At 43.1% G+C, this 13853-nt stretch overlaps 1 protein-coding gene across 1 annotated transcript in view; it reads right to left on the minus strand.

Moving 5' to 3' along the window:
• LOC128643156 (sulfotransferase 1 family member D1) overlaps positions 1-13853 on the minus strand; it is a 153915-nt gene that overhangs the window by 50739 nt on the left and 89323 nt on the right. Inside the window, exon 5 of the mRNA XM_053696125.1 lies at positions 869-963. Coding sequence (XP_053552100.1) covers positions 869-963 — 95 coding nt within the window. The remainder of the gene's footprint in view (positions 1-868; positions 964-13853) is intronic.

A 13853-nucleotide genomic window follows, 5' to 3' on the forward strand; every position in this document is an offset into this window, starting at 1 on the left:
GGTAAGTTCTTACATAAATTCTGTTTTCTTTGTGATTGGAGGAAGCCAGTTTCGTCATTGCTGTGGTCTACAGCAGGAAGAAGAAGGAGGGGGATCGTCGATCTGGCTTTGCAGGAGTAAAATGTATTTCTTCAAATCCAGTGCAATGTTAAGTTTAATCAATGAAAGTGCCCCTGTTTTTAAAAGTATTTTTTAAAAACCGGACACTCATTGATGAAAATTGACCTTCACTTTAATGTATTAGAAAACACTAATGACAGGGGGTTATTTAATGTATTAGAAAACACTAATGACAGAGGGTTATTTAATGTATTAGAAAACACTACGGACAGCTGGTTATTTAATGTTTTAGAAAACTAATTAATGACAGATGGTTATTTAATGTTTTAGAAAACACTAATGACAGATGGTTATTTAATGTATTAGAAAACACTAATGACATATGGTTATTTAATGTATTAGAAATCATTAATGACAGAGGGTTAGTTAATGTATTAGAAAACACTAATGACAGAGGGTTATTTAATGTATTAGAAAACACTAATGACAGATGGTTATTTAATGTATTAGAAAACACTAATGACAGAGGGTTATTTAATGTATTAGAAAACACTAATGACAGATGGTTATTTAATGTATTAGAAAACACTACTGACAGCAAGTTATTTAATGTATTAGAAAACAAATTAATGAATTTGAATGAGTCTGAATGTGAAAACCCAACGCTAGGTCATGTCACTTCACTTAGGAGCCACTGGAGTAGACACTACCGTTGGGTATAACTACACAATTTCTTGTGTTGCAGTGAATACATCTATAACTAAATACAGTAAGTGTTATACAAATACACTGGGTATTGATTACTTACTTGTTTCAGGTCCTCAAAAAAAAGGTATAAAATGTTGTGTTTTTCCTTAGCCTCCCAGAATCCTTTGACATGATCATACCAGGATCCCCAGCCAACTGAAGAGAAGCAGATGTGAATAAGACACAGGGTTACACCAATACACAGCTCTATCATTTCCTCTATGCACTCAGCTAATTCACTGCAGGGGAATATTACAGTACCAGGCGCATAGAGCACAAACTAGCGCACGCTACTGATGCACATTCTCACATTAGCATCATTTATTTTTTGCTCTCAGGAACCCAAGGATGCAAGAGTACACTCAGTGGTCACCAATTGGTGCACAAAGTAGTCCAGTGACTGACGCATGAGCATTGCACACTCAGCAAAGGTCTGTATATGAACTATGTGTATACAACACATTTATCAAATACTCTAAGTACTTAACAATACTCAGTTTAATAAAGCAACTTCAGTGGGTGAGCACGGGTCAGTACAGCTGTGATTAGGGATGTCAGCTGCCCACTACAAAAACATAATTTATGTAAGAACTTACCTGATAAATTAATTTCCTTCATATTGGCAAGAGTCCATGAGCTAGTGACATATGGGATATACAATCCTACCAGGAGGGGCAAAGTTTCCCAAACCTCAAAATGCCTATAAATACACCCCTCACCACACCCATAATTCAACCCACAAATAGCCAAGTAGTGGGGTGATAGAAAAAGGAGTAAAAAAAGCATACAAAAAGAGGAACTGGAAATATAATTGTGCTTTTATACAAAAAATCATAACCACCAGAAAAAGGGTGGGCCTCATAGACTCTTGCCAATATGAAAGAAATGATTTTATCAGGTAAGTTCTTACATAAATTATGTTTTCTTTCATGTAATTGGCAAGAGTCCATGAGCTAGTGACGTATGGGATAGCAAATACCCAAGATGTGGATCTTTCCACACAAGAGTCACTAGAGAGGGAGGGATACAATAAAAACAGGCATTTTCCTCTGAAAAAATTAAATCCACAAAAAAAATAAGTTTCTCATAAATTGAAAGAAAAAAACTTAAAAAATTAGCAGAAGAATCAAACTGAAACAGCTGCCTGAAGAACTTTTCTACCAAAAACTGCTTCAGAAGAAGCAAATACATAAAAACGGTAGAATTTAGTAAATGTATGCAAAGAAGTTGCTGCTTGGCAAATCTGATCAACTGAAGCTTCATTCTTAAAAGCCCAAGAAGTGGAGACTGATCTAGTAGAATGAGCTGTAATTCTCTGAGGGGGGACTTTACCCGACTCCAAATAAGCCTTGTGAATCAAAAGCTTTAGCAGAAGGAAGAGAAAAGTATATGCACTGGAAATAGATCAAACTCCACATAAAAAACGGGTAATCCCAAAAAACCTGAATAGTACTATATGAAAAAAAGGGGAGGTCATATGTGTGCGCCTATGTACTATACACTGGCTTAAGATCTATAAAAATGGCAATATAATTGGTAACGTTCTGTAGCTAATAATTAATAAAGGAAATAACCAATTAAAAATATGCTTAAAAATAACTAACACTGATATAAGTTGGTTTAAAATAACAATTTATTAACATAAAAACAAAGTGTAACAATTAATAGTGCCAAAGTTAGTCCGTGTTCGGTTCTGGACATGCCCACTAATGCAGGGATGGCGTAGGTACTTCCGGTAGCTCCGGATGGTTCCAATGTTTCAGAAAATAGCAGTCTGTTATCGCCAACGTGTTTCAGCTCCAAAGAGCCTTTGTCAAGCCATAACAGACCTGCTTCTGGTGTCTCTTTAAATACCTTTTTGGAGGATCGTTATTGATTGCATCAATCAGCTTTTTTCAAATGATTTATATCCATTCTCATTGATGTGTTATAATGTTCGGCTGGCAATATATATAATATATGTGTTCTCAGTAGTTGATACTAGAGAATATAGCCTGTGATAATGTTGTATGAATTTATTTTAGTAATACAATTTAAACAACTACTGAGAACAGAAAAAAAATAGCACAGAGTTCTAAAATATTGATTGATAACCTCGCCTCTTGAGGTTTTCAAACCCCTTGTGCTGTCAGAGATCCCCAGACGGCTCCCCAACCTGAAAGACTCGCATCTGTTGTGATCACAGTCCAGGTAGGATGAACAAAAGAAGCCCCTTGAACTATACAATGATGGTCTAAGCACCAAGTCAGAGAGAGTAGAATGTTGGGATTTAAGTATATCAATTGTGATATCCGAGTTTAATCCCTGCACCATTGATTCAGCATACAAAGCTGTAGAGGTCTCATATGAAAACGAGCAAGGGGGATTGCGTCCGATGCTGAAGTCATGAGACCTAAAACTTCCATGCATATAGCCACTGAAGGGAATGGTTGAGACTGAAGATTTTGACAAGCTAAAACCAATTTCATTTGTCTCTTGTCTGTTAAAGACAGAGTCATGGACACTAAATCTATCTGGAAACCTAAAAAGGTGACCCTTGTCTAAGGAATCAAGAAACTCTTTGGTAAATTGATCCCCCAACCATGTCTTTGAAGAAACAACACTAGTTGATTTGTGTGAGATTTGGCTAAATGTAAAGACTGAGCTAGTACCAAGATATCGTCCAAATAAGGAAACACTGCAATACCCTGCTCTCTGATTACAGATAGTAGGGCACCGAGAACCTTTGAAAAGATCCTTAGAGCTGTTGCTAGGCCAAATGGAAGAGCGACAAATTGGTAATGCTTGTCTAGAAAAGAGAATCTCAGAAACCAATAGTGGTATGGATGAATAGGAATGTGAAGATATGCATCCTGTTAGTCTATCATGGACATATAATGACCTTGCTGAACAAAAAGCAAAATAGTCCTCATAGTCACCATCTTGAAAGTTGGGACTCTTACAAAACGATTCAAAAACTTCAGATCCAGAACTGGCCTGAATGAATTTTCTTTCTTTGGGACAATGAATTGATTTGAATAAAACCCCGGACCCTGTTCCTGAAACGGAACTGGCATGATTACCCCTGAAAGCCGTAGATCTGAAACACACTTCAGAAAAGCCTGAGCCTTCACCGGATTTGCTGGAACGTGAAAGAATCTTCTCACTGGAGGTTTTACTCTGAATCCTATTTGATAACCTTGAGAGACAATACTCTGAATTCACTGATTTTGAATAGAATCTGCCCGAATGTCTTGGAAGAATTTCAATCTGCCCCCCACCAGCTGAACTGGATCGAGGGCCGCACCTTCATGCAGACTTGGAGGCTGGCTTTGGTTTCTAAAAAAGCTTGGATTTATTCCAACTTGAAGAAGGTTTCCAATTGGAACTAGAGTCTTTAGGGGAAGGATTGGTTTTCTGTTCCTTATTCTGTCGAAAAGAACGAAAACTATTAGAAGCTTTAGATTTACCCTTAGATCTTTTATTCTGAGCCAAAAAACTCCCTTTCCCCCAGTGATAGCTGAAATAATTAAATCCAACCGAGAAACAAATAAATTGTTACCTTGGAAAGAAAGATTTAGATACCATGTCAGCATTCCAAGATTTTAGCCATAAAGCTCAACTGTGATCAGTCAGCAGGGTTCCAACAGATACTTCTGAGACAGGATCAAATTGAGACATCTTGCAAAATGTAAAAGAAAAAACATTAAAGCAAAATTTACAATTTCCTTATATAGCAGTTTCAGGAATGGGAAAAAATGCAAACAGCATAGCCCTCTGAGCATATATAAGGCAAGAGGCATATAGGAAGTGGGGTGAAAAATAAACTATTTTTTTTGGCGCCAAGTATGACGCACAACGCAAAAGGAAGTTGAATTTTTTTTGGCGCCAACAACATCCGGAAATGACGCAACTTGCGTCATAACATACGCAACCTTGTGCAAGGAAACCTGGCGTCAACTAAGGAGCCGGAAATGACGACCGTGTCATCAAAGACGAACCTTCACACCAAAAAATTATCGCGCCAAGAATGACGCAATAAATAACAGCATTTTGTGACCTTGGAAGCCTAATTTTGCCTGCGAAATTTAAAGAAAAACAGTCAATTTTAAAAAAAGGACTATACCCCAGGTAAGAAAAATAACTTCCTAAACATGCTTCCCAAACTAAAACTGACAGTCTGCAAAAGGAAATATACATAGACCTGACTCATGGCAAATATAAGTAAAATACATATATTTAAAACTTTATATCAATACATAAAATGCCAAACCATAGCTGAGAGTGTCTTAAATAATGATACATACTCACCGAAAGACACCCATCCACATATAGCAGATAGCCAAACCAGTACTAAAAACAATCAGCAGAGGTAATGGTATATAAGAGTATATTGTCGATCTGAAAAGGGAGGTAGGAGATGAATCCCTACGACCGATAAGAGAGAACCTTTGAAAAGATTTCTCGCGAGGAAAACCATTGCATTCAATAAGTGATACTCCCTTCACGTCCCTCTGACATTCACTGCACTCTGAGAGGAATCGGGTTTCAAAATGCTGAGAAGCGCATATCAACATAGAATCTAAGCACAAACTTACTTCACCACCTCCATAGGAGGCAAAGTTTGCAAAACTGATTTGTGGGTGTGGTGAGGGGTGTATTTATAGGCATTTTGAGGTTTGGGAAACTTTGTCCCTCCTGGTATGTGCTATAAACACGTCTCTCACATACCAGGGTCACACACTTACCGTCTCATGACATGAACCTCTGCATGTATTCCTCTATGTACTATAAACATGTCTCTCACATACCAGGTCACACACTTACTGTCTGATGTCATGAACCTCTGCATGTATTCCTCTATGTGCTATAAACACGTCTCTCACATACCAGGGTCACACACTTACCATCTCCTGACATGAACCTCTGCATGTATTCCTCTATGTGCTATACACACGTCTCTCACATACCAGGGTCACACACTTACTGTCTCCTGACATGAACCTCTGTATGTATTCCTCTATGTGCTATAAACACGTCTCTCACATACCAGGGTCACACACTTACCGTCTCATGACATGAACCTCTGCATGTATTCCTCTATGTGCTATAAACACGTCTCTCAATTACCAGGGTCACACACTTACCGTCTCCTGACATGAACCTCTGCATGTATTCCTCTATGTGCTATAAACACGTCTCTCACATACCAGGGTCACACACTTACCGTCTCATGACATGAACCTCTGCATGTATTCCTCTATGTGCTATAAACACGTCTCTCACATACCAGGGTCACACACTTACTGTCTCCTGACATGAACCTCTGTATGTATTCCTCTATGTGCTATAAACACGTCTCTCACATACCAGGGTCACACACTTACCGTCTCATGACATGAACCTCTGCATGTATTCCTCTATGTGCTATAAACACGTCTCTCACATACCAGGTCACACACTTACTGTCTGATGTCATGAACCTCTGCATGTATTCCTCTATGTGCTATAAACACGTCTCTCACATACCAGGGTCACACACTTACCGTCTCATGACATGAACCTCTGCATGTATTCCTCTATGTGCTATAAACACGTCTTTCACATACCAGGGTCACACACTTACTGTCTCCTGACATGAACCTCTGTATGTATTCCTCTATGTGCTATAAACACGTCTCTCACATACCAGGGTCACACACTTACCGTCTCATGTCATGAACCTCTGCATGTATTCCTCTATGTGCTATAAACACGTCTCTCACATACCAGGGTCACACACTTACCATCTCCTGACATGAACCTCTGCATGTATTCCTCTAGGTGCTATAAACACGTCTCTCACATAACAGGGTCACACACTTACAGTCTCATGACATGAACCTCTGCATGTATTCCTCTATGTGCTATAAACACGTCTAACACATACCAGGGTCACACACTTACCGTCTCCTGACATAAACCTCTGCATGTATTCCTCTATGTGCTATAAACACGTCTCTCACATACCAGGGTCACACACTTACCGTCTCATGACATGAACCTCTGCATGTATTCCTCTATGTGCTATAAACACGTCTCTCAATTACCAGGGTCACACACTTACCGTCTCCTGACATGAACCTCTGTATGTATTCCTCTATGTGCTATAAACACGTCTCTCACATACCAGGTCACACACTTACTGTCTCATGTCATGAACCTCTGCATGTATTCCTCTATGTGCTATACACACGTCTCTCACATACCAGGGTCACACACTTACCGTCTCCTGACATGAACCTCTGCATGTATTCCTCTACGTGCTATAAACACGTCTCTCACATACAAGGGTCACACACTTACCATCTCCTGACATGAACCTCTGCTTGTGTTCCTCTATGTGCTATAAACACGTCTCTCACATACCAGGGTCACACACTTACCGTCTCATGACATGAACCTCTGCATGTATTCCTCTATGTGCTATAAACACGTCTCTCACATACCAGGGTCACACACTTACCGTCTCCTGACATGAACCTCTGCATGTATTCCTCTATGTGCTATAAACACGTCTCTCACATACCAGGGTCACACACTTACCGTCTCATGTCATGAACCTCTGCATGTATTCCTCTATGTGCTATAAACACGTCTCTCACATACCAGGGTCACACACTTACCATCTCATGACATGAACCTCTGCATGTATTCCTCTATGTGCTATAAACACGTCTCTCACATACCAGGGTCACACACTTACCGTCTCATGACATGAACCTCTGCATGTATTCCTCTATGTGCTATAAACACGTCTCTCACATACCAGGGTCACACACTTACCGTCTCCTGACATAAACCTCTGCATGTATTCCTCTATGTGCTATAAACGCGTCTCTCACATACCAGGGTCACACACTTACCATCTCCTGACATGAACCTCTGCATGTATTCCTCTATGTGCTATAAACACGTCTCTCACATACCAGGGTCACACACTTACCGTCTCCTGACATAAACCTCTGCATGTATTCCTCTATGTGCTATACACACGTCTCTCACATACCAGGGTCACACACTTACCGTCTCCTGACATAAACCTCTGCATGTATTCCTCTATGTGCTATAAACACGTCTAACACATACCAGGGTCACACACTTACCGTCTCATGTCATGAACCTCTGCATGTATTCCTCTATGTGCTATAAACACGTCTAACACATACCAGGGTCACACACTTACCGTCTCATGACATGAACATCTGCATGTATTCCTCTATGTGCTATAAACACGTCTCTCACATACCAGGGTCACACACTTACTGTCTCATGTCATGAACTTCTGCATGTATTCCTCTATGTGCTATAAACACGTCTCTCACATACCAGGGTCACACACTTACCGTCTCCTGACATGATCATCTGCATGTATTCCTCTATGTGCTATAAACACGTCTCTCACATACCAGGGTCACACACTTACCGTCTCATGACATGAACCTCTGCATGTATTCCTCTATGTGCTATAAACACGTCTCTCACATACCAGGGTCACACACTTACCGTCTCCTGACATGAACCTCTGCATGTATTCCTCTATGTGCTATAAACACGTCTCTCACATACCAGGGTTACACACTTACCGTCTCATGTCATGAACCTCTGCATGTATTCCTCTATGTGCTATAAACACGTCTCTCACATACCAGGGTCACACACTTACTATCTCATGACATGAACCTCTGCATGTATTCCTCTATGTGCTATACACACGTCTCTCACATACCAGGGTCACACACTTACCGTCTCATGTCATGAACCTCTGCATGTATTCCTCTATGTGCTATAAACACGTCTCTCACATACCAGGGTCACACACTTACCGTCTCATGACATGAACCTCTGCATGTATTCCTCTATGTGCTATAAACACGTCTCTCACATACCAGGGTCACACACTTACCGTCTCATGACATGAACCTCTGCATGTATTCCTCTATGTGCTATACACACATCTCTAACATACCAGGGTCACACACTTACCATCTCCTGACATGAACCTCTGCATGTATTCCTCTATGTGCTATAAACACGTCTCTCACATACCAGGGTCACACTTACCGTCTCCTGACATGAACCTCTGCCTGTATTCCTCTATGTGCTATAAACACGTCTCTCACATACCAGGGTCACACACTTACCGTCTCATGTCATGAACCTCTGCATGTATTCCTCTATGTGCTATAAACACGTCTCTCACATACCAAGGTCACACACTTACCGTCTCCTGACATGATCATCTGCATGTATTCCTCTATGTGCTATAAACACGTCTCTCACATACCAGGGTCACACACTTACCGTCTCCTGACATGAACCTCTGCATGTATTCCTCTATGTGCTATAAACACGTCTCTCACATACCAGGGTCACACACTTACCGTCTCATCTCATGAACCTCTGCATGTATTCCTCTATGTGCTATACACACGTCTCTCACATACCAGGGTCACACACTTACCGTCTCCTGACATGATCATCTGCATGTATTCCTCTATGTGCTATAAACACGTCTCTCACATACCAGGGTCACACACTTACCATCTCATGACATGAACCTCTGCATGTATTCCTCTATGTGCTATAAACACGTCTCTCACATACCAGGGTCATACACTTACCGTCTCCTGACATAAACCTCTGCATGTATTCCTCTATGTGCTATAAACGCGTCTCTCACATACCAGGGTCACACACTTACCGTCTCATGTCATGATCCTCTGCATGTATTCCTCTATGTGCTATAAACACGTCTCTCACATACCAGGGTCACACACTTACCGTCTCCTGACATGAACCTCTGTATGTATTCCTCTATGTGCTATAAACACGTCTCTCACATACCAGGGTCACACACTTACCGTCTCATGACATGAACCTCTGCATGTATTCCTCTATGTGCTATAAACACGTCTCTCACATACCAGGGTCACACACTTACCGTCTCATGACATGAACCTCTGCATGTATTCCTCTATGTGCTATAAACACGTCTCTCACATACCAGGGTCACACACTTACCGTCTCATGACATGAACCTCTGCATGTATTCCTCTATGTGCTATAAACACGTCTCTCACATACCAGGGTCACACACTTACCGTCTCCTGACATGAACCTCTGCATGTATTCCTCTATGTGCTATAAACACGTCTCTCACATACCAGGGTCACACACTTACCGTCTCATGACATGAACCTCTGCATGTATTCCTCTATGTGCTATAAACACGTCTCTCACATACCAGGGTCACACACTTACCGTCTCCTGACATGAACCTCTGCATGTATTCCTCTATGTGCTATAAACACGTCTCTCACATACCAGGGTCACACACTTACCGTCTCATGACATGAACCTCTGCATGTATTCCTCTATGTGCTATAAACATGTCTCTCACATACCAGGGTCACACACTTACCGTCTCATGTCATGAACCTCTGCATGTATTCCTCTATGTGCTATACACACGTCTCTCACATACCAGGGTCACACACTTACCGTCTCCTGACATGAACCTCTGCATGTATTCCTCTATGTGCTATACACACGTCTCTCACATACCAAGGTCACACACTTACCGTCTCATGTCATGAATCTCTGCATGTATTCCTCTATGTGCTATACACACGTCTCTCACATACCAAGGTCACACACTTACCGTCTCATGACATGAACCTCTGCATGTATTCCTCTATGTGCTATAAACACGTCTCTCACATACCAGGGTCACACACTTACCGTCTCCTGACATAAACCTCTGCATGTATTCCTCTATGTGCTATAAACACGTCTCTCACATACCAGGGTTACACACTTACCGTCTCCTGACATGAACCTCTGCATGTATTCCTCTATGTGCTATAAACACGTCTCTCACATACCAGGGTCACACACTTACCGTCTCATGTCATGAATCTCTGCATGTATTCCTCTATGTGCTATAAACACGTCTCTCACATACCAGGGTCACACACTTACCGTCTCCTGACATGAACCTCTGCATGTATTCCTCTATGTGCTATAAACACGTCTCTCACATACCAGGGTCACACACTTACCGTCTCCTGACATGAACCTCTGCATGTATTCCTCTATGTGCTATAAACACGTCTCTCACATACCAGGGTCACACACTTACTGTCTCCTGACATGAACCTCTGCATGTATTCCTCTATGTGCTATAAACACGTCTCTCACATACCAGGGTCACACACTTACCGTCTCATGTCATGAACCTCTGCATGTATTCCTCTATGTGCTATAAACACGTCTCTCACATACCAGGGTCATACACTTACTGTCTGATGTCATGAACCTCTGCATGTATTCCTCTATGTGCTATAAACACGTCTAACACATACCAGGGTCACACACTTACTGTCTCATGTCATGAACTTCTGCATGTATTCCTCTATGTGCTATAAACACGTCTCTCACATACCAGGGTCACACACTTACCGTCTCATGACATGAACCTCTGCATGTATTCCTCTATGTGCTATAAACACGTCTCTCACATACCAGGGTCACACACTTACCGTCTCATGTCATGAACCTCTGCATGTATCCCTCTATGTGCTATAAACACGTCTCTCACATACCAGGGTCACACACTGTTACAGAAGCATTAGTTATTTTGTTGTGAAGAGCTTATTTCCCAGCAGCAATGCCTGAACCAGCAAGCCAGCGCCTAAGAAGGGCTCCAAGAAAACCGTAACAAGTATCATTTCATAAAGAGTTAACTCTTTTTTTTCAGCTTTTAGAAACTATTGCCTAAATACACATTTTTGCTGGCCTCAGCTCTAAGTTTAGGGATAACCAATCCCATTGTCTAATCACCTCTGGAGCCAGACTGCTAATTGATAAGATGAACTTGTAAACTTGTTATCTTAAGTACTGTAATCCTATTGTGGCCTGTCAAAGGACAGTGCTCTCTATCTAAATGTGTGATGGGGGATTTTGTGCTTCCCCCCCCTCTCCCCCTGGGAGTGCCCTGTGTGCATGTAACCTTAATAAAAAGCAGGCTGGGCATCCCAGTGCTGAGTTCTTGTTTGACCCTCAATCGCAGCGTTGACTCGTTTTTTTGTGGGCAGAAGGGTATCCTAGCTGTACTACAGCTAAGGGAGATTATTCTATATTTGCGAGACTCATATAGAATACTATGGAAAGCAGCTTCTCCCCTCTTTAGCAATAGGGATCCAGGCTACTAAGCGGTCCATCTCTCAGCGAGACTAAGGGTAACCGTAACATTTGGCGGCAGCGGCGGGATTTTCCTGGATTTCCTAGGAGAGGTACAGAACGGATGGAGAGCGCTTACGAAAAATTGAAGCGTACAACCCTAAAGGATTTACTTGAAAGCAGAGGGGGGTACGCCAGCAACCGGCCGAGGAGAGAGCTGATCGCAGAATTGAACGAACTGGATCAGAGCTTCATAATGGCGGAAACACCGACCACGATTAGTGACGAAAAAACCAGGATTGTTCGGGAAAGGCTCTCATTATACGGGCCGAACCCCTCAATGGAATTGGTACAGCAGTTGATGGCGGAGGCGGACGAGGATATACGAGAGACTCGAGCCCACAAACTCAACCTAGCGAACGCACACCGCAATGCTGTAGCCCCGCAGGTAATCATCCCTGTCGAAAATGCTGGGAGGCCCAAGATACCCTATACGGCATTTCGACCCTTTCTAGAGAGCGAGACAGGGATTGATGAATATTTGGCGGACTTCGAAAGGCAATGTGCCCTGCACCAGATTCCCAACAGAGAGTGGCCCACGATATTGTCTGGGAAACTATCCGGGCGAGCCCTGGAAGCCTTTCGTACTCTGGGTGCTAAGGAAGTGACACAGTATGAGCTAGTTAAGGAGACACTGTTGCGACGGTACGCTGTAACTCCGGACACGTATTGCCGACAGTTTCGGGGCACGGAAAAGAAGCCTAACGATACCCATATGGAATGGGCGCACCGAATGCGGAGAGCGGCAAATCACTGGCTGAGCGGAAGTAAAGCGGTGACTGGGGAGGAAATTTTACAATTGTTTCTCTTAGAACATTTTTATAATGGCATGGAACAGCAAGGGAAGGAATGGCTGCGAGACAGGCGGCCTTCTACCTTAGAAGAAGCAGCCAAATTGGCCGATGAACATTATGACTCCCGTCTTCACGAACCCATGAACTACCGAGCTCCAGCACGGGTCGAACCCAGAGAGGTTTACCGTGCACCCCCTCGTGCTGAATTCCGAGCCCCGGTGCCCACAGGGCCCGTCCGACACTCAGGACCACCCAATAACAGCTCTGAGCGTCACAGACCGACTTGCCACCGATGCAAGCAACCAGGGCATTTCATGGCTAGCTGCCCCCTTAATACGCACCAGACACCCAGGAATTACAATTACCCCTCTGGGTCCTATCGTCCGGCCCGGGCCCTCTGTGTTAACCAAGAGGCCCCTATGGAGGGATATGTGGGGCCGCTTCACGAGGCAGACCCTGTATATGCTGCCTCAGATAACCGCCAGCACCATCGGCAGAGGGTATGGCTCGAGGGGCGATCTACCGAGGGATTGCGAGACACAGGGGCTACTATCACGCTGGTACAGAGTCATTTGGTGCCAGAGCACAAGCGATCCGGACAGACTGTGGCCGTTAGAGTGGCGGGGGGGGATGTGTACAAAATTCCAACAGCTAAAGTGCATCTTGATTGGGGAGCGGGAAAGGGGGCTGTGAACGTGGGCCTAATGGATAATTTACCTGCCGAAGTACTACTGGGCAACGATTTGGGCCCCATGACTTCTGCCTATGCTCCAGTATGCAACAACGAGGCGGACCCAGTGACTACACGGGCCCAAGCCCGGACGGAGCGAGAGCTCTCACCAGTGCGGGAGACACAGGTAAGACCTACCCCGACCTTGCCTGACAGGTTAGGCCCCATACCCTGGGACACCCCAGATGCTTTCGAGGCAGAGTCTAAGACTGACCCGACCTTACAAAAGTACCGGGAACGAGCAGAGACCGGAGGGGGCG

The sequence above is a fragment of the Bombina bombina genome, chromosome 12, assembly GCF_027579735.1.
Source record: "Bombina bombina isolate aBomBom1 chromosome 12, aBomBom1.pri, whole genome shotgun sequence".
Lineage (NCBI taxonomy): Eukaryota > Metazoa > Chordata > Amphibia > Anura > Bombinatoridae > Bombina > Bombina bombina.